Source organism: Centroberyx gerrardi, chromosome 19 (genome assembly GCF_048128805.1).
Source record: "Centroberyx gerrardi isolate f3 chromosome 19, fCenGer3.hap1.cur.20231027, whole genome shotgun sequence".
Taxonomy (NCBI): Eukaryota; Metazoa; Chordata; class Actinopteri; order Beryciformes; family Berycidae; genus Centroberyx; species Centroberyx gerrardi.
The window spans coordinates 8,986,484-9,007,335 of NC_136015.1; the positions used below are offsets into that span (position 1 = coordinate 8,986,484).

The 20,852-nt window shown below is 46.1% G+C and overlaps 1 protein-coding gene across 3 annotated transcripts in view; it reads right to left on the bottom strand.

Annotated features, from left to right (window-relative positions):
- col16a1 (collagen, type XVI, alpha 1) overlaps positions 1–20,852 on the bottom strand; it is a 66,000-nt gene that overhangs the window by 19,130 nt on the left and 26,018 nt on the right. For 2 of the 3 annotated variants that reach the window (XM_071919795.2, XM_071919793.2), the window contains exons 7-39: positions 20,452–20,532; positions 19,023–19,091; positions 16,061–16,093; positions 13,059–13,094; positions 12,906–12,956; positions 12,526–12,558; positions 12,322–12,366; positions 11,496–11,534; positions 11,195–11,257; positions 10,089–10,133; positions 9,889–9,984; positions 9,491–9,529; positions 9,155–9,199; positions 9,006–9,041; positions 8,764–8,886; positions 7,936–7,971; positions 7,363–7,398; positions 6,979–7,107; positions 6,465–6,509; positions 6,098–6,133; positions 5,959–6,012; positions 5,720–5,770; positions 5,495–5,638; positions 4,222–4,257; positions 3,398–3,505; positions 2,473–2,595; positions 2,319–2,372; positions 2,159–2,200; positions 1,622–1,657; positions 1,486–1,539; positions 1,303–1,371; positions 1,126–1,179; positions 676–702 (exon numbers count right to left, since the gene is read on the bottom strand). In XM_071919795.2, coding sequence (XP_071775896.1) covers positions 676–702; positions 1,126–1,179; positions 1,303–1,371; positions 1,486–1,539; positions 1,622–1,657; positions 2,159–2,200; positions 2,319–2,372; positions 2,473–2,595; positions 3,398–3,505; positions 4,222–4,257; positions 5,495–5,638; positions 5,720–5,770; positions 5,959–6,012; positions 6,098–6,133; positions 6,465–6,509; positions 6,979–7,107; positions 7,363–7,398; positions 7,936–7,971; positions 8,764–8,886; positions 9,006–9,041; positions 9,155–9,199; positions 9,491–9,529; positions 9,889–9,984; positions 10,089–10,133; positions 11,195–11,257; positions 11,496–11,534; positions 12,322–12,366; positions 12,526–12,558; positions 12,906–12,956; positions 13,059–13,094; positions 16,061–16,093; positions 19,023–19,091; positions 20,452–20,532 — 1,968 coding nt within the window. The remainder of the gene's footprint in view (positions 1–675; positions 703–1,125; positions 1,180–1,302; positions 1,372–1,485; positions 1,540–1,621; positions 1,658–2,158; positions 2,201–2,318; positions 2,373–2,472; positions 2,596–3,397; positions 3,506–4,221; positions 4,258–5,494; positions 5,639–5,719; positions 5,771–5,958; positions 6,013–6,097; positions 6,134–6,464; positions 6,510–6,978; positions 7,108–7,362; positions 7,399–7,935; positions 7,972–8,763; positions 8,887–9,005; positions 9,042–9,154; positions 9,200–9,490; positions 9,530–9,888; positions 9,985–10,088; positions 10,134–11,194; positions 11,258–11,495; positions 11,535–12,321; positions 12,367–12,525; positions 12,559–12,905; positions 12,957–13,058; positions 13,095–16,060; positions 16,094–19,022; positions 19,092–20,451; positions 20,533–20,852) is intronic. The other variant, XM_071919794.2, reaches the window with a different exon arrangement.

The following is a 20,852-nucleotide window of genomic DNA, read 5'->3' on the forward strand; positions in this document are numbered from 1 at the left end:
GAATATAGTTTATTCTGGGATGGCAGAACTTCATGGTGTTCCTTCTGGAGGTGTCGTAGGTCTAATTCAGCCGTAATGGGAGGAGAAGCACACTTAATAGCTCCGATGACGCACCTGCTCACCCTTTTTCCTCTAACATCCAAGCCAGGTCACTATATAGGCGCTCTCCCAAAATAGCACAGTTACATCATGTCCTGTGTACTGGCAAACACACTGGAATAAGGCTATTTTTATCTTGCTCTCTTAGCTTTCTAGACGTTTCCCACTTTGTTTCTTCACTCTATTCTTCCCTTCAACCTTCTCAAATGTTCCCGTCCTACATCTCCGCCCCCTCCCACCGCTCGACCACCTCCTCCGCCGCTTCCCCCCTCTCTCCCTCCCCTCTCAGTGACAGTCTGGATGGGTGGCTCTGATGAATACGGTAATTAATAGTCTCGCAGACGCTCCCTCTTAAGGCCCCTAAACTCCTCTTGTCTGCCAGCAACAGTACACTTGTCACCTCCGCTGCTACTCTATCCGTGCCCCGAGGCCCGTGTGTGCATGTGTGTGTTAAGTGCACATGCGTGTGTGTGTGTGTGTGGGTCGTTGAACCATCTCTTGGGATTACCATCTGTTCCACCCCCTTATCTCCAAACCCCTCCAGACCCCTTCATCCAAACAAAACGGTAGACTTACCTTGTCCCCCTTGGCTCCATCAACTCCCTGCAAGATAGGGGGACAGCACGCACACACGCACGCACACACACACACACACACACACACACACACACACACACAAACACAGAGAGTTAGTTTGGCTTTGTTGTTCCAGAAGAAAGCTCACAGGGCAGCGAGTTGAGTGTAGATCAAGGGGACAGAGGATGAGATGGGAGCAGACGTTGCCTCTGTTATGGATTGAGGCAGACATCCTTGGTTATAAATGATGCCTAAATCAAGGACAATTCCCAAAGAAGCTCAAAGAAAATTAAAAATTCTCAACAGACTCAGCAGAGGCAACAACTCAAACTTGTCTCTTAAATTTATCTCACATCTCTTCCATTTACAGACGCACGCGCACAAAAACACCAAACAAGGACAACCACGCAAAAAGAACACACACTTTAGACAGTGAACAAGCGCACTCACGGGTCTACCGTCAGCTCCCGGCAATCCTTGAGAGCCGGTGGCACCATCTTTACCCTGGAGATGAGCGAGGAAATAGGAAACATTAGTTTGCAACAATAGAAGTCCACATCCAGATAAATATTAATTGGGACGCGATACGCACACATGCACACACAAAAAGAGACATTAACGTCTTACTGCGGGCCCTGTCGCTCCAAACCCCATCGGCCCCTGTGGCCCTGGAGGCCCAGCTTCTCCTGTGGGGCCCTGTGAACAGGAAACACAGTCAGTAAAAAAACTCATCGCTTTATACAGGATGGATTTCACTTGATTGCGTATTGCAGCTAGAAGTTGGGCTTCCAAATCATGACTTTGCATTACCTTTCCCCCTGCGGGGCCGACGGGTCCAGGTAACCCTCTGTCTCCTGCAGGCCCCTGGAGAGAAACCACATTAGATTCAACCAAAAATATACAGTGTTGAAATTGTAGAGCTTTGTAAGTATGAGGAGAAACTCACTGCAACTCCTGGGAGCCCTCTTGGTCCCTCTTCACCCTGTGAGACGGGTGGAAAAGACACAAAATGAAGGCAGGGATATATGAGAAAGAGTGAGAGTTTTTCAAAAATAATACGGAAAGAGAAAGAAAGAGGGGAGGAACAAAGAGTAGAGCATGGGGTGAAGAGGTCAACAGTGGCTCATTGGAAGACTGGCTATCATTTCTGTGACTCTGCAACGTCAACAGAAGAGTCAAGTGAGAATCCCACAGTGAGTCCAAGGATTCAAGAGGTCCAGGATTAATTTTGAGGCTGGAAATTTACAACCTCATGCCATGATCCTTAGATCTGCAGGGGAAGGGAAACTCAAAACCCTTTGTTATCACAGGCGGATACGGTGTACATTACTAGGATCCCAGCAGGACCACATCTATCTAGGTGCTGAATGCTTTGTATGACAGACTTGTATCAACTGTTGCCATAAAACCTCTGGAAAAAAAAGTCTTTATTGGCCATCTGGGCCAATAAAGACTTTTTTTTTCCAGGTCACATCAGCCTCACCTGCGGTCCTGGTGAGCCGACTGCCGCAGCTCCAGGTCCTCCCTACAGGGGGCGCAGGACAGGATAGATTACAATCTGTCTCTCATAGATCAACAGACACACACCCTTCAGCGTGTATTTACAAACATAATTATACACCAGCATCAGCGGACATGCATACCTGGCTTCCTTTTGGACCCGGAGGCCCCTGCACACCTGGTAAGCCCGGTTTTCCCTGAAAGAGAGAGCATGTGAGATGATCATCGGTGAATCATTTGGAAAAAGACAGACGGTCATAAAAAAACAAAAAAACAAAAAACGCATGATTCTCTCACGTTCTTGCCAGCCTTCCCCTGTCCCGGGGGACCGGGGTCTCCTCTCTCTCCTTTGGGTCCTGGCACGGCTACACCGTCACCCACTGCGGTGCTCAGAGACGGACAGCTGGTGCAAGCGTCACCCTGGCAAAACACAGCACATCCACACCATAATCAGCAGGAGTTCCATCTGTTTGTGTGCAGGCTACTGGAGTCACCGCACTGCACACAGTTTAGACCAGAGACAGTGACAGAAGAGTTTGGCCAGTCATGTGTGCAGCAGGTTACTGACCTTTTGCCAGAGCTCAGAAAGTGTTGAATACACTTTTATACAACAGGTAGTTCCAGGAAAGGAATCTGATTGGTCGATGAGGCGCGTGTATGTAAGCAGTTGTACTCAGAATCAACAATTAAACAGTATCTTGAAAGGTGTTGCAGCCAAAATACAGCTGAAACATATCACCCACGAATGATGCAGGCACCCGTTGGGCCAATCAGCAACAAGATGCATCATCCCTCCAAATTTCATCCTAATCGGTCCGGTGGTGAAGCAATTATGGCCTTTCAAAGTTTGACATTTTGACCTTTAATTTTAGCCTCCCCATCAGGCCAATCAGTGTAAATTTTGCTGGAAAACGAAGATGCGCCATTGCTCCAAAAATCAAACCAGTGGTGTCTGAGATATCACCTGAGTCATGTTTCCGATCCATAGTCCCCCATTTCACAAATAGACCCCATTAGATCTCCATGGTGAGATCAAACATCACACAAGGCCCAGGATTATGTAGCACAAAATGTCTGTCATTGACAAATGACTCTTCTATAATGGCTCTAGTTTAGGCCTTTTACAGGTGATGCAATAAACAAAAAAAGGAGTCAGCAGATGCACAATAAGGCACAGATAAGTTGATCTGACTCACTGACTGACAGTTCAAGCACTCTGTACCTTCTCTCCCTTCAAGCCCGTAAATCCGTCCCGTCCAGCCTCTCCGGGCAGTCCTGGGGCTCCAGCAGCTCCGTCCAATCCTTGGTCTCCTTGCTCACCTTGGTCTCCCTGGCAATGGTGAAATATGATCATAATGGACCCTGGCATTCACCTCAATGTGGTTCTCGCAATGCTCACATTTATTTCACCCCCCCCTGCATGCTTGTCTGAAGCTGTTCTGTAGACGCTGTGGGTGTCCGACTGAAGCATTACTTTCAAGCCCAAGCAAAATAATTGTGTAAGAGCTTCAAGGTAATTTAAGGCAACCTGGCTCCTTTGAGGATATACTGTTTTTTTAAGGAGTTAGAGATTTATTTCCCAACAGACTTTGGGTTAAATGATGTGGATATTTTAGGGTTTGTTTTTTTCAAAAGACATGCTTGATGACCTGAATTAAGGTGGAGTGTCTGGGCTCCCGTGAAATATTATTTAATCTGATGTGGAATTATTTTCCCGCAGACATCCTCGGTCCCAGTAGATGTCAGATTATTTAAGGAGCCCGGAGTGTCTCTGAAGGCCACTCCTGATTCTAAGTGGTCTCATTTTTCCAGGTTAGCTGATAGGTTATTTAAGGTAGACTGGTTTCTCGTCTGGACGCTGGGTTATTTAAGGTGCACAGGATGCCCCAGAGACATTGATCAGTTGGATGTAATTTCTCAGCAGACACTGAGACTGTTTAAGGCGGTCTGAATTTGTTGCGGGCCATTGCATATACTGTGTTCGAGAGTATAAACACAGAGCAGCTTTGAGGGGAGAACTATAGAAAACTTTGGTAAGGAACTTACTTTATCTCCTTTTGCACCAGCAAGACCCGGCGAGCCCTGCATAAGTAAACAGAAGATGATGCAGGTGAGGGGAACATGGATGATAAAGTGGAATACAAACACACACAAATGCACGCAGATACATGCAAGCACGCGTACTCAAACACACACACACAGTCGTCTGCAAGTAGCGTGCAAGCCTCTATCCATTCAGGTAAAAACCACTGTTGACACAATGCTAACCACAGAGGCACACACCATGTAATTGGGAGGGGTGACAGAGCTTCACAGAGATTTATTGCTTTCAGTAACAGAATTCTGCGGTGTGATTCTGCATATCCTAATTGTATAATAAGCATTCTGGGTTGATTTGCCCTTGGGGGTCAAATCCAACAGCATCGCACCAAACTTCAGTCTCATGCTGATTAATCTGCTTCACGAAATGGGATAGCTAGAAGATACTGTGTGGCATTTCCCCCACATACTTAGTGGAATATGTTTTATTTTGTTTTATATTTCTTTTAATATCTCAGACTGACATAAATCTGCCACATTTAATACATGGCGTATATCTCTATGTTTTAAGGGATGCCATCAAACAGTTGGCTCTAGAAGGCGTTGGATGTAAGTTAGCTGTTCAAGATTCATTCATTCAAACTCTATCGTTTCGTTTGCAGAGTGGCTTTACAGTGAAAACACAATAAAAGCACAATAATACATAATAACATAAAAGCACAATAAAATACATGATGAATTGCTGCAACATATACCATACACATTAAAATAGGTCGATAAGACCAGACAGGGAGTCAATAGCTTAATAAAGTCCAATATAAAGTCATTCATCAGTGCAAAATGCGGAGTACTAATACAGGCCTAAGATGCTAAATCATTTCATGTACAAATTAAGCAATCTAACTGCGGCGGGATGAATGAGTCCCTGGTTGTAGCTGCTCAGGCGCTCTAAAGCGGCGCTGAGCGTCCTCTCTACTGCCCAGTGAGGAGACACCAGGCAGTTAAGTGGAGCTTTGGTCTTCCTCGCCACATGCCTCTCAAAGTTTGCGGATAGTTGTGCCAGCCTCACACTAGTAACCTTATTAGCCGTTTTGACCGAGCTCCCCAGTCTGTTTTCATTGCAAACAAGGCTACAATAAAAAAGTTTTAAAACAGATTTAATAAAACTGAGATAAAACAAGTTCAACATTAAGAGTTCACTTTGTTCACTGTGTAGAGTTCCCAGATATTCCTGTGACGACTATATTTCCTACCATGAAACCTGAAAGAGCAATCTCACCCGTTCGCCGTCGGCCCCGAGCCCTGGAGGTCCGGGAGGCCCCGGAGGGCCCGGTTCGCCTGGCTTGCCGCTGGTTCCCTCAGGCACTTTGATAGTGGCGGGTCCGCTGCCAACCTCGGACGGCTGGCACACTCCGCACTCGCCCTGGGGAAGGGCGAAGGGTCAGGAGGGTTGGTCTGCGTGACAAACAAGCTAAAAGACACACAAAGGAATACATGCACTCACCTTCTCACCCTTAAGGCCAGGGAGCCCGAGACCAGGCAGCCCCTGATCTCCCTGTCAAAAGACAAACAGGTGTTGATTAATTTGAAGTACAGAGGCTTAGAGTAATATAGTGAATCTGTTCTTTCAGATGGGCCTCAGACGATCGTGATGAGCATGGCTAGAATCCATAAAGCTTTTTAGAATGCATCCAGCTCCTCACTTCACAGCAAAAATCCATCATCGCACTCTTATCGTCTCACCTTTGAGCCCCTCTGTCCATCCTTGCCACTGGGTCCCCTCTGTCCGGCTTTCCCCTGTCGCACACACACGTTTTATTTCACCACTTGTCCGAGGCAAGATATGGCAAGATCTGTGTCAAAGAATTCGAGCCAAACTTACCGTTCTACCATCGGCTCCTTTGCTTCCTGCATTACCCTGGGAAACAAGCATAAAAATCACCATCCGAATTTCACAAATTTATAAAAATGGATGGGTAATTTTAATTGGTAATTCACATTCCATAGTAAGGTGAACCCTACAGGCAGCCGTCTCAAAGGGTTTTGCTTTTCCACTACCTAAGCTTTTTACTAATAAGTCACTTTTGGGGCCCTGAAATTAGTGCACCACTGTGATTATCTCCCAAGTGAAGTCTATTAAGAATCCCATTCAGCAACCCACTGAGTGAGTTCGCCCCCATGCGAGCCCTTAACTTAGTCTCTTGTTGAGGTCCCCGACTCGCGGCGCTGTTTACTGTTAAGCTACTTACCTTCTCTCCTGTGAGGCCGGCTAATCCTACATGTCCTGGCTCCCCCTGCGGAGGAGAAAACGCGAAAGATCCATCATTTTAATGATGGCGCTTATCATTGCACAACGGACACAAACAAAATCAGTGGTAGGCGTATCATCAAACAAAACCATCCCACCACTGGTTCCTGTTCCACCACGTGTTATATCTCATTCTTTCCTTTGCGATAGGCCCGGAATCCTTTAAGGCCAACAAGATAAGGCTGCTTTTCTCATTGTTTTCACCTTGGTTGAAATTCTTTGCTTTTTATTTACCACCAAAATTGCATCAATGCTACCGAGCACCAAAAAATGTTAAGACGCTCTGTGCCAACGTTTGATACTTTAATTTCAAGTTGAATAAATAGGCCTATATCACTTGAAATATCAATTTTATTGTCAATCTTCTCACAGCCGGTCGGTATCAGTGTGGTTACATTCAGCTGAGCAGTATCTTCTCCCAGCCTTTTTTGCAGTAAAACCGCAGACAGACTGACCTGCTCTCCTTTCTGTCCCACCCCGGCCTCGCCCTTCTCGCCCTTCTGCTGCAGGGTCTGGGCCATGGTGCCGGGGATCAGGTTGGGGGGGAACTCTCCGAGGGTGGGGCACACAGCGCAGGGCTCTCCCTACATCGGGACACATCCAGTCGGATAAGTCGATCGTGGGAAAGTATACTAAATTCACGTTGAAACAGTCGAAGCTCTCTGGCGCTCCAAGACGGGTAAAACAAACGCTGAGCATGACGTCTTTCGCACAGGTCGGACACAAATACACACATGCCAAGACACATTAATTACGCTTTGAATCTTGTTGACAGATAGACAGTGTACACTGTACAAGAAATTGCTGAGCCCCGGGTCTAATAAAGACGCCAAGCTGACCTTTTCGCCTTTGGCACCATCTGATCCTGCTTCTCCCTGCCAAAACACACAGAAACACAGACGCCCAAGGAGGCAAATTAGTCCCAGCACACCCTGATGAGCGCGTTTGCTTTGAGGTGTCGCGTCTCGACATGGTGTCGCAAACATAACGGTCATTGTAATTAGGCAGACGTGGGAGTAAGCCAGCGATGTGTGTGTGTGTGTGTGTGTGTGTGTGTGTGTGTGTGTGTGTGTGTGTGGGGGGGGGGGGGGGGGGGGGTGTTGTTCAGGCTGGCAGGCATGCATGTGTAGGTGTAGGTGTGTGTGGGAGGGGGTTGGCGTGGAGGTCTAGCGAGGTGGCGATGTGTAGGTGTGCTGTACGTGTGTGTGTGTGTGTGTGTGCACTCTGGTCGCTTTTGTGTCTCGGGGAGCTCACTTCGACTAGTTTGCCTGTATTCGCTTTAGGAGTGAACTTTTGCAATGCTAATGTTTCCATATTTGAATGTGCGAGCGTGCAGGTGAGTGCGTGTGGGTCATGCTTCCGGGGAATATGAATGAACCGTAAGCTGTAAATTAACAGGTGGAGCGCCATACCTTCTGTCCCGCCTCGCCATCTGCGCCTTGAAGCCCCTGGTGAATAGATAGGAGAGGGGGGGGGGGGAGGTAGAAAAGAGGAGAGAAGAGGAAAGCGGGGATGAGCTAGTCATGAGAGTGTTGTTCATTCAACTTTGTTAGAGTGAGGTCATATCTCACTCTCCCTCTCTTTCGCGCTCCCTTCTTCCCCTCCTGCCCTAACCAGGTATGACAGATGGATGCTGGCGCTATTGGAAATCGTTACGGAGAGAATCTCATAAGGCTCTAGATTTATATTCCTTTTTTTTTTTTTTTTTCCCTCCCCACAAATCATTTCCCATTTCACCCGCCGAGGTAACTGGGAAGACACAAAATGAGAAAAGAAAAAAAAAAAAAAAACAACTTTGCACACATTTTGTTTTTTTGGTGAGCTCTCGCACGCGGGAGAGAGAGAGAGAGAGCGGGAGGCGCATTTCGATGATATTGACAGAGTAAAACGACCTTCGCCTCGGAGAATAAACACTTGCAGATGTTGTCTCACGCTCTCGCCTCCTTGAAGCTGCCGCGACGCTCTGAGAGTTACAAGGTGAAGCGTAACCCCAAGGTAGAAATAAACGCCATGCCTTGGCTCGGAGTGATAAGGCAAAATAAAATATATACACTATCAAACCAGTGCTCAAGGTTCATTCGCAGGCTGCAATTCAGACCACGTCCACTACTCCGCGATAAAACATTTAGCAAGATCGTAAAAACGTTGAACTGAGAATTCAGACCGGCTTCAGAATACAATACAGTTTGACATTATGGTCCAGTAGATCATGGTAGCCAATCAGGTGCTGTTGTACTTACAGGCTGTCCGCTCTCTCCTAGCCCCGGTACTCCAGGCTCTCCTTTAGGCCCGGGCTTCCCTTGCAGAGCCACTGTGTTGCCCAGGTCTGCAGGCAGGACAGGACACACTTCGCATGGGTCGCCCTGGAGAATGGACACAAACGTACAGCACATATACTGTAAGGCAGGCAGATACACAAGAATATGGACGAATGAAGATACATAGGAATGGATAGATAGAGAGACTTAAGGGTTAAACGTACCTTCTCTCCTTTATGCCCTCCTGCTCCTCTTGGTCCCTAGAAAAACAGTAGAATCCTGATGCATCAGTTTACCGTTTCCACTCTTTTGTCTCTTGGAAGCTCGCACATACATTACTGAACAGCATCCAATGTTTAAAAGAGTCACTCACTGGATCTCCTGGCAATCCATCTGTCCCAGGAAGTCCTGAGTCCCCCTGTGAACAAAAACCATGGCATGTGACAAATAAGAGCAACTATGGAAGACTACACAAAATATGTCAGAATATTAAGAAAAGCAGCAGGTTTTAGCTTGTCCACCATGAATTTTTGAGTTTGAGAGGGTTACACGCCCAAGGACGGCAGATTTTCTTTAGAGTTTTACAGTTCCAAGGTTTTCACATGATAACTGCAGTGTGCTTGCTGGCATCACTGTCCTATACCAGTGGAAATGGGGGTCATTCCACACTTATTTGAATCATCAATCATGATCCCAAGGGTAATCCTACCTTGTCCCCCTTTGCACCGCCCGGTCCACCAGGAAGGCCCTGGGAGGGGAAAAAAATGCAGGAATCCTTTCAGTATGCCAGCGCCGCCACATCACAACAAGTCAACTCTCTCACCCTCTCTTTCACACGAGGAAAGTGCCTACATTAAGATGCTTTTTGGCTTCGACGGAGGGTAACGAAAGCGGCGTCTAAAAAAGGCTGCTGTGCTTGCCAGGTCTTGCCCTGCGCTTGAAAGCATCATCTACTAAGAGTACTCTCTGGTCAAACTGAGACCATCTCTAAGAGGAGTTCAACAAGAGGACACTGAGACAGTCGATAAAATGACATCGGAAAATGACTGCATACTGCACACACACTTTTTCTCCCTCCAGAATTCCCTAATTGGAAAATATACTCACTGGTAGGCCTGGTTTCCCGATTCCGGGCAATCCTGGAAGTCCTGGCTTCCCCGGTTCCCCGGCCAGCCCTTCTGGACCCACCGAACCAGAGGTACCCTGGGAAAAAACGAGTTTAACACGGCTCCGTTTAATCCACAGTGAACTGAATATATGTGACAGACAGGTTGTTGGTAGACTTCCCAGACTTAATGCAGACAGACCTTCTGTCCCTTGGGGCCGACCACACAGATGGACCCTGCTCGACCCTGGGGAATGGTGACAGACAGACAGACAGAAAGGGAAGTGACAACATCAGTATGGGTCAGTGACATCATCAGAGTTAGCTCAGAGTTACCAACGTTCCGCAGAAACCGATCTCCCCGAAAAGTTTCCAGGCGTTGCGAAAGAAACTTGTTGAATTCCCCCGTTTGTGTGGATGCTTTGCAATTGGAAATAGTATATACAGTGAAATCCATAATAATGTCAAACAATCTGTAAGAGGGGGAATTGTAGAGTCGGCAAGATGTATTGTCTTCAGCGGGTGCATATGCAATATTTTCTGCCTGCCTGATTCGAGTCACATCCACAAGCACATTCATATTCACAATGTCAGATGGCTGCGAGGCTTTAAGAAAATCTATCCTCCACCAAATCCATCTGTCCACGACAAGCACTTAGCCTGACGAACAGCTAAATGTGGCGGGTGTGTGTGTGTGCGGATGATGCCGAAACCCGGGGAATATCTCAGAGCACACACACGTTGTAATTCGTCCCTCAAAACTTTTCATGCGTCAACAGGATCACTAAGCTGAACAGGGAAGATTAAAAGGTTTAAGTCGTCCTGAATGGGCCCCTGCCTGTGTGAGAGACGAACAGCACAGTCAATGAGGCAGCATTGATTGTGCAGGCTTTGTTGCTCTAGCCTAATCTAACAGGCATTAACAGGCCGACTTAACACCCAAGGAGAGAGAGAGAGGGGAGGCCGAGGAGAATAGATATAAATGGGCGTCTGGGCTTAAAGAGTAATACCGTATAAGTTGACTGAATACCCTCTCTTAGCCTGATAAAAGTGGATATGCAAGTGTGTGTACGCGTGTCTGTCTGCTAGTGTGTTTGTGAGCGCTTGTAAATTTTAGTGTTGGTAGTATTAAGAAAAAAAAAAAAAACACATTCCAAGCTAAATGTTCGATGCAACCTCAAAGCAGATTTTGTTATTCATGCCAGAAGGACCTTTCATGGACGCTTTCACCGTCTAATTACAGAAACTCTGTCCGAAAAAGTTAAAGAGAAGCAGAGCGAGAGACACAAAGCAAAAAAAGTAACTTACGTCCTTCCCCGGGGTTCCGGAGAGACCCTGTGCACCGATCTCTCCCTTCTGTCCCTTTTCTCCCTGGGAAGAGAGAGAGAGAGAGAGAGAGAGAGAGAGAGAGAGAGAGAGAGAGAGAGAGAGAGAGGGAGAGAGAGAGAGAGAGAGAGGGAGGGAGAGAGAGAAATAATTAGAGGTCGGAAATTGACAGAAGTTTATATTATTATTCCTTGGACAGCTCCCCCTCTCTCTCTCTCCCTCTCTCTCTCTCTCTCTCTCACACACACACACACACGCACACACACGTCATTAAACCTTTTACCTTGTACCCGACCGCTTCACCCCAGTTGGCAGGCAGTGCCTGTGGAGAGAAGGAATGGAGACAAGGCCCAGATCAATGACCTGGCTCTAAAGAGACATCACCTCCCCATCACTGGAGCATACCAAACAACACATTGACCAGCCAGCAACTCGTATGGACTGCCATCAGGACCCATCTGTTCCCCGATCGACTCCACACACACACACACACACACACACACACACACACAGCCTGAGCAACACAGATATACAAGTCACACACACAAAAACTCTGATAAACATGTACTTATGAGAATCACTTGCATCGAAAATATATATAGGGCGTAAATATAGACACACATAAACACATACACATGCATATAGTCTCAGGAACATGCAGACGAACAAACACACACATACACAAACCAGAGCAACACAGGCATGCATGCATATTAAGCACAGGCACAAAGATATAAATAGAAACATATATATATACACAAACACAAGACGCATGCAGACAGACACACACACACACACACACGCCACCACACATGCAGACGAGCAGGCACAGACACACACAGACACACATCACATGGACACGGACACACACACACACACACACACACACACACACACACACACACTCACAGGCAAACAAACATACAAGCACATACTAACTCCCAGTGCATCAATAGTATTGGGATTGCATGCCTGCAAATTAAACTTTGGAGAAAGATCAAACTAAATAACTAAACAGCAAAAGGAGAAGAGAGGGTTGGGGTGGGGGGGTGGGGGGGGGGGGGGTTGAGTGCAGCAGCCGTAACCTGTAGCTAAAAATTGGCACTCACCGACTCGCCTTTCTCTCCCTTCTGGCCCTTGGGTCCCTCTGTGCACTGAGGTTAGAGAGACACTCGGTTGGCACGTATTGTGACAGACCACTCATAGCCAAATTTTCAGGCTCATATCGCGCTGCACGCCAAATAACAAAACATGGCATTTCTATAAAACATGGCATGTTGCGAGAGTGAGATGCAATGGAAAAAGCTACTTACTGGACCTGAATGGGAGCCAGAACAGTCAGAGCCCTAAGATGGATAGAGGCAGAGAAGAAGAATGATTGCTTGCAGGGGAGGTATAGAATCAATGAGCACTAAAGACTGCATATTAGCTAGCTGGGAGACTGGTCCACAGCCAGCATCATATTAGACCAGAACAGCACATGTGTGTGTGTGTGTGTGTGTGGTTAAGTGACTAATTCTCAGTTACGCTGTTCAGCACTAGGCATGTCTGGGCGCGTATGATGATGTCACACATTCCACCGGTATTAGTCTGGCTATGCACACACACACACTCACACACACACACACACAGAGAATTTCTGCTTGACACACATTTGACCATGAGTTCGTCTATATGTGTGTTCTCTACTCACCCGGTCTCCTTTTTCCCCTTTCAATCCAGCGTGTCCACCGAGATTTACTAGCTGCAACACACACACACACACACACAGTTGTACATTCAGCAACACTGCTTTTGACATGATCTAATGGAAAAAGAAGTGGGAGTAACCATCAGAGATGCTTACATTTTGTTCCCCACTGAGAAGAACACAACCAGCACACTACAGAGAGAGAGAGGGAGGGAGAGAGAGATATAGAGAGATAGAGGTACAAAGAGACATAGAGAGAGAGAGAGAGAGAGAGAGAGAGAGACATTATTAACATTATATTTACCTTCACTAAACCTATTATGTGTCTAAGTAAAAGGCAGTTTGAGAAGGAACTATATGTTGTGTGATGGTTGTAGTTCCTACAGTCACCAGGGGGTGGCGCTGTTACACAAACTGAACTGTACCTCTGTGCTGCTACAGTATGCAGTTAAGAGGATGAGAGGTGGGCAAGGGCTTGCACATTCACAAACACCCATACACAAGTGGACACACTCACACACACACACACTGACACAGACACACACACACACACACACTCCCATGGGAGACGGAGATCAATAGGAATGTCTGAATCCCCGCAGCACAGGAGTGAGCAGACCAGCTGCCGCTCCTCGCAGGAGGGCACGCACACATGCTCACACACACACACACACACACACACACACACACAAACACACATATACACCAAATCAAGGATAACCATTATAAATAACTGAGGCATTTTTAGCGGAAGCGAGTAATTAAAGCTGAATCCACCACCCGGTGTTTCTGGGAGCCTTGCTTTCACACACCGGGAAGTTTGCATATATTGATGCTGTGACTATGAGCTTACTGAGACAATGGAAAAGAGGGGGAGGGGGGGGGGGGGGGGGGGCAGTGTACTCACTGTGTAATTCTCTCTCTTTTATTTAGCCCTCCCCTGAACTGGAAATCTATCATCTATCAATGGCCGGCTCAAACAGCTGCAGTGGCGAGTCACTCTTTCCCAGCTCTTGTCTCTGACCGTGGGGCTTAGTCAAGTCCTCATATAAGTTCCACTATAAACCTCTGTGGCCTTGCCTTCTCTCCAAGGCTCATGACGCCGGCTCTGAGACAGACTGCTGTACAGGACCAATGCACTCACTGTATGTGTTATGGCAGGTTGGCATTGAAACATCCCAGGACTTAGCCTCACTTTTTGTCATTAAACATCCCAATATGTAGGCTCACTGTTTGGGATTAGGATCCCAATGAATAGGCTCACTTTTTTTGGGGCATTTTGACGGGAGCAGTGTACTCACTGTATGTGTTGTGGCAGGTTGGTTTCTGCACGGCTTTCTTTTTTTGGTGTTTGTATTCCTATACGTGGGCTCGGTTTTTGGCATTAGCATCCCCGTATAAAGGCTCTCTTTTTTGACAGCAAACATCCCATTATGTAGACAGCATGCGGCATTCTCATCCCAATAAGTGGGCTCACTTTTTTTACATTAAACATCCCAATAAATAAGCTCACTTCTTGGTATTAAACATCCCAATACATAGGCTCTTGTTTTGGTATTGATAACATCCCAATACAAAGGCTCACTTTATAGATTTAACATCTCAATACATATGCTCTTTTTTGACATTAGTATCACAATAAGTGAGCTCACTTTTTGGCATTAGCATCCCTATACAGATGCTGACCTATTGATATTAGCAGCCCAATAAGTAGACTCACTTTTAGGCATTAAATATCTCAATACATAGGCTCTTTTTTGACATTAGTATCACAATAAGTGAGCTCACTTTTTGGCATTAGCATCCCTATACAGATGCTGACCTATTGATATTAGCAGCCCAATAAGTAGACTCACTTTTAGACATTAAATATCTCAATACATAGGCTCAATTACTGGCATTAAACATCCCAATAAACAAGCTCTCAGTTTGGATTAAAGATCCAAATAGGCTCAGTTTTTGACATTGAACATCTCCATCCCAATACCAAGGCTCGCTTTTTGGCATTGATACCAGGGGGCATCTCTTTCCAGCCAGATCTTGACTGAGCAAATTTTCAAAAATAGTACATAGAATTGATCCTAATTGGGGTTTATATGCCACTGTCTCGATTGCCAGGAGGTAGATGTAATTCTGGGATGGCCTCTTGTGTTAATCAATATCTTCTGATTGGTGGAGCCATTTTTGACTCACATACCCAAAAAGCCACTGACGTAGCAGGAGCAAGCTGCAGCAGAATAGCTGCTGCAACATGGAAGCAGTGATGAAAATTGGCTTCTGGCTGAGCTTTAAACCTGAACAACAGGCCAAATCAATCCCTTACTCATATCAGTGATTAATAATGCTGTATACATGGGCGCATTTGGCACATTTTTTGGTATCGACGTTGCATTGTGTAACATCAGGTTGTAACATGAGTGGATTCCTATGGGCACCATGCCTACTTTTACCCTGAAAGATTGTCGCTGCTTTAATTCGATCTAATTCGATTCATAGCACAGAGAAAAAAGTCAAGCAAGTGTGTGTGTGTGCCCCCCATGGCAAGGCGAGCTGTGTGCCTCAACCCAGGTAATAACCTACATTGAGGAAGTCAGGAGAGGCGGCCAGCTGCATTAGTAAGCACACACAGGAGCAACATAATGAAGCGTCTGGAGTTTTGTATGCTATTTGTGAACAGAACATGCCTATTGTAGGTGAATGACAAAATTAATAGGCAGAAACAACCCCCCCGACTGAGACACAGCGCATAATGAGGTGTAAATCAGTCCTCAGTCAGTCAGCAAGCTAAGTGTATGCGTGTGTGTGTGTGTGTGTGTGTGTGTGTGTGAGAGTGTGAGGGAGGAAGAGATAGAGATTGTGAGTGAATGAGTCTTTGTGTCCCTCTCTACCCTAAAACCCCACTCTCAGTTTCAATTAAATTAGCAAGGCATGATATTTGGCCACCCCATCGATCTATAAAGGGTAAAAACAAATGCGGCTCACAGATTTGGTTCCACTTGCCCCGCATATGGTTTTCCTGTTTGGATTCCAGCAGCTGACACATGTGGTGACAATCTCCTTAGCATTTCATTAATGCGAGATCGAATGCGTGCACGTGCACGTGCACGTGCGTGTGTGTGTGTGTGTGTGGATTGGTGCATGGGAACTGTGAGACTTACTTTCTCTGCCAGATCCTTAGATGCGAAAATGTCCTGTTGGCAGAGGAAGAGACAAAAGGAGAGAGTAAGAAAGAAAGAAAGAAAGAAAGAAAGACAAAGTTTAGAGGATGTCAGGCCTGCTTCTCTTCCACATCATATCTGGAAGTGACCTCAATATTGCTGCCATTTTTGGCCTCACACTACGCTCAAGACTTCTGTCTATGTTTAGACCGTAATTGCTGACAGTTTCATGGCCAAGGCTGGCCCAGTTCGTATTCAAACACGCTGAATCCAATCTGTTTGAAGGCCATTCACAGAAATATTATTTAGTCTGGTAGCCTCCATATTACTGACACTGCACCCTAATTCTTGCTTCAGCCCTACTTCTTGCTCAGTTCAAATTAATCTACATTTTTAGCATCGCTCTCAAACCTTTGGCATATGGTTTACATTCGCAGGCACTGACAGGTTCGCGGCAAATATAGTTCAAAGTTATATTCAAATTGAATCCCTTGAAAAGCGTTCCCAGGAATAGCAGGAATTGCATCCGAAAGTCTCCACAATATCGACGTTATATTGCATCTTTACCATAGCCAAGCTGGTGATTTCCAGTTGCATGTGTCCCATTGAACCTTGTTGCCGTTACAATCCATTGCATCAGCTTCACAACAAAGAGAGGAGAAATAAGGGCCATCTTGGCTTCACACACAGGTCATTAACAGCTGTTCTTTATTTTCAGTGGAAAAAGAGAGAGAGATGAAAGAGGAGGACGAGGGAGAGAAGTACTGTACCTCATGAGCCCCGGAGCAAAGGAAGAGATGGAGAGAGAGAGGGAGAAAGAGAGAGAGACCGATGAATACACCCTGCTGAGCACAGAGTTACAAATCAGACGAAAAGAGTCAACAACGAGAAGACAGACGGAGGAAGGACTGGAAAGCTGAGTGGAAACAATCTGTGCAAGGGAAGAGAAGGAGAGAAAGAAGGAGGGAGGGGGAAGAGGGGAGGAGAGATGTCGGAGAGGTTTTTACGACTGGTCTGGGACTCCTACGTGAAAAAGTCAAGTAGAAACACGGCGGGACTGGGAAAGCAAGGCGCAAGAACGGAGGCTCGCAGGCTTTCTGAGGACTGGATGACCTTTCGGCTGTGAGCTGAGTTGCAGGCAAGAGGAAAAAGGTATAGAGTGTTGAAAGTGGGTGAAACCATTTGCTATTTGTCAAACCGCAGCAAGGCAGTAAACACAGACATGCACAAGATTACAGACACATCTGCAACACACCTGGGTCCGGTATTGGATGCAAATAATTCATAGCGTTTGTTTGACATGGCGCTGAATACCAGAAGGTTATCAATCACAGAAATGTACACTTAATTGACTCTCGAAACTGTGATTATTTCCACATTCTGACACTAATCGTTTTGTCTTTCTTGACAAAGCCCCACCCATTTCGCAGCCAAATAATGCATTTGACCCATATTTGACTCCAGTCCCAATGCTGGATACTGCACAACTGCACAATACTCTTCCTATATACAGCGCATGGCATTCCATTAATGCTGAGCTCACGAAGCTGTCAGTCAGCGAGGCTTAGTTTAATGAAAGCAATGCTGTGGCTTGGTAACATCTGGCCTGCACACTGGGGTCATGGACTTCACATTTTACTGTACACAAAGGCAATATACTCAAGTTAGTGTGTGCATGTGTGTGTTTGTGAAAGGTGTGTGTGTATGCGCATGTGTTTGAAAGAGAGCAAAAGAGAGAGACAGAAATAGCAAAATCTGCCTGTGCACTCCAGTTAAAGCGTGTGTGTGTCTGTAAACAAGGCTGCAGTCGTGGCAGTTATACATCTGTGGCGCAATAAGAAGGATGCTGGTAACAATAACAGGCCTATCAGATCGCACCATATAAGGCTATCATCATTATATCCATATTAAAACAGCCTGTCCGCTGCAACTGGTGGTGGGGGGGACAGGGAGAGAGAGACCGAGAGAGAGACAGACAAGAGAGAGAGAGAGAGAGAGAGACGGAGAGAGAGAGAGAAGGCATGCTTGAGTTATTGTTACTGTATCATGCTGGAATCATCTCTGGGATTGATTACTCTGTCCTGAAGTCTGCCAGAGCCCTAAGTTAACACCACTACTCCACAAGACAAACACCAGGGCCTAATGAATAGATAATTGGATATAGATCCTATTAATATGAATGATGAAAGGAGCGGGCGTGGAAGAAAAAAAATAATAAATTGCCTTTAGGTTATAATGAAAGAACTTTATGTACCAGGCAGCGTTGAGGCAGCCATAAGATGGCATGGAAATTTGTGGAAAAAGCGGCTCCCGCGTGTTGCGTAAGGCTCTATTTGTCATGCATTCGACACCGCCTGCGGGTACTTTGAACGATCGCTACCAGCGGACTTGCTGGAGTGAAGTCGCACGAAACTCAGAAGTACAAAAGGCTGCGGCAGACGAGGAAACATGTTTTACGAGGCGGAGTATCAAGGGAGAGGAGCGCGCCATTTGGTGTATGTCTAACCCCCCTCCCTCCCTCCCTCCCCCCATCCCCCCTCCCTCTTCTCCCTCCAACTAGCAAGTCTTTGCTACTAGTCAAATTGTGTGAGATGCCCAAGAACAAAGCGGTTTCCAGCCAAGTGTGTGTCTGTGTGTGTGATGAGAACCATGTGTCGTGAAAATTCATGGCGGTGATGTCGTTCGTGGAAGACCCTGGGAAACCTTCCCCCTCCGTTCGTTATTGGGTCGAAGCACTTGCCAGTGATTATGCAAGTGACTAGAGGACAAAGTGTGTGTTATGACTGTGTGAGGATTAGGTGTACTTCTACGAGTGTGTGATCATAATGTGTACTGTCTATTTTTTTTGCACTTGTGGGTATGCTTAGCAGGCGTGTGCATCTAAGCGTATGGGTGTGTACACTAGGTCTTTCTTTGCGTGTGTGTGTGCATACACTTGCACGCTTGTATAGGTGTGTTTTACCTGGTTATACGTGTTGTCCACCAGGTCATTCTCAGCAGCGCGGCGGCTCTTGGGGGCGTCGGGCGGGCACTGCAGCCGTGCGACAGACAGAAAACACTAAATTAGCAAATAAACAGACAACAGACAATCTTCTCCAAAGATGTCACACCATCAAATTGAAAACAAAACAAAACAAACCTCTCTAATATCCTATCTCTGGGAGTACAGCAGATGTAAATGAAGCGTACAGCATTACTATGCACTGTGGCATTTAAACCATAACAACAAATCTATCCACAACTAGCTGTTCCGTCTCTTTTCCTTTGTATTTCAAGGAGCTGCAGCCTTGTTGTCAGAACAGGGCAAGTGTATGAGTGTGTGTGTGTGTGTGCGCGCGCGCGTGCACCTCCGCTGCTTGTTTCAAATTTAAACGCAGCTTGGAGGGAGCCCCGCAGCACACATGCCCAGAGCAAAGGAGAAGAGGTTTCCTTCCTCAAATCCTCTAATCAATTTCCGAGTGTTCCATCCTTCCTCAAGAGGGCTCTACACTTCCAAACTTCTGAAGGAACTTCTCACTCCATTTGTATGCCTCTCATAAATTCATTTAGTTTTCGAAAAAGACACACGCGCGTACACACGCACACGCACGGGCAAGCGTACACACACACACAAGCACAGACACCCTGGAGAATTCTGACAAAAAAGTTGGCTGAGCACAAAAATACCTTCAGCTTAAAAATAAACCCAAGTACTGGCTGTACGCTATTCTTCCCATACCTGAACAATCGCTTGCTCTCTTTTTGTCTGTCTAGCAGAAACATACTGCGTTGCATTCTACTTCAGTAGATCTGCTTTCATTTGATCAGCCTTTTGTCTGATGCCTACAGACAAATAGTGCAAGCAAAAATAACACACAAAAATATAGATTGAGAGAGGAGAGAGAGAGAGAGAGACAGAGGGAGAGAGAGAATGATGATGAACAAGAAGAAAACAGGGTAGAAAATGGCATTTTTGAAGCTCTGCGGGAAAGCAAGTGATCCTTTCATTTAGGCTTTTAGTCACACTTTAAGTGAACAAACAATATTGGTAAACCGCAGTTGATGTGACATAATTGCACACGATGGAATTAAGCCCCAGTCAATTTGTTGACATAAAGCTCTATGTTTAACAAAGCCTCTGAAGACTGCAGCTGTTAGCCTACATAATAAGTCAGGTGTTTTGTTTTTTTCATATTTGTGGTAGCAAATAATAGATAGAGCGGTACAGTGGACCGATGATCTGGGGAGGCTTGAGCAAGTCACTGAATCCTCTACCAGCTCCACCTCTACTCATGGTGCAGGAGAGAATTCAGTGTAGAGGAGGTGAGAATAGTCTATGCTCCATACAAATTCAGTATGTGTGAGGTTGTTTATCAGTTAGTTAGTTAGTTGGTGGGGGTTGTTGTCCTTACCCGAGCTCCAGGTATCTCACAGCAGGCCTCCTGAATGGCGAGGGAGGGATCGCAGTACAGCATCACCTGCTGAATGTCCATCTGAGAGAGAAAGAGAGAGAGACTGTGATACATTTCACTCGCAGGTCTCCACAATTTTCCCTTCGTTTCATCGGTTCAATAGTGTAAACAAAGTTTAAACGACGCAGTAAACAAGGTTGAGAGCCATTTAATTTCTCATCTACACAAGCTACTGGGAAAGCTTCTCATCGGGAGGTTTGTGTGTGTGTGTGTGTGTGTGTGTGTGTGCACGTGTGTCCGTCCCTGCGCTATGCCTCTAACAAAAGAGCCTGGCTGCTTTCTAACTAGGCCAGTTAATTGATCGTCAAGCTAAGTGCCTGGATTACTGGATCTATTCACTG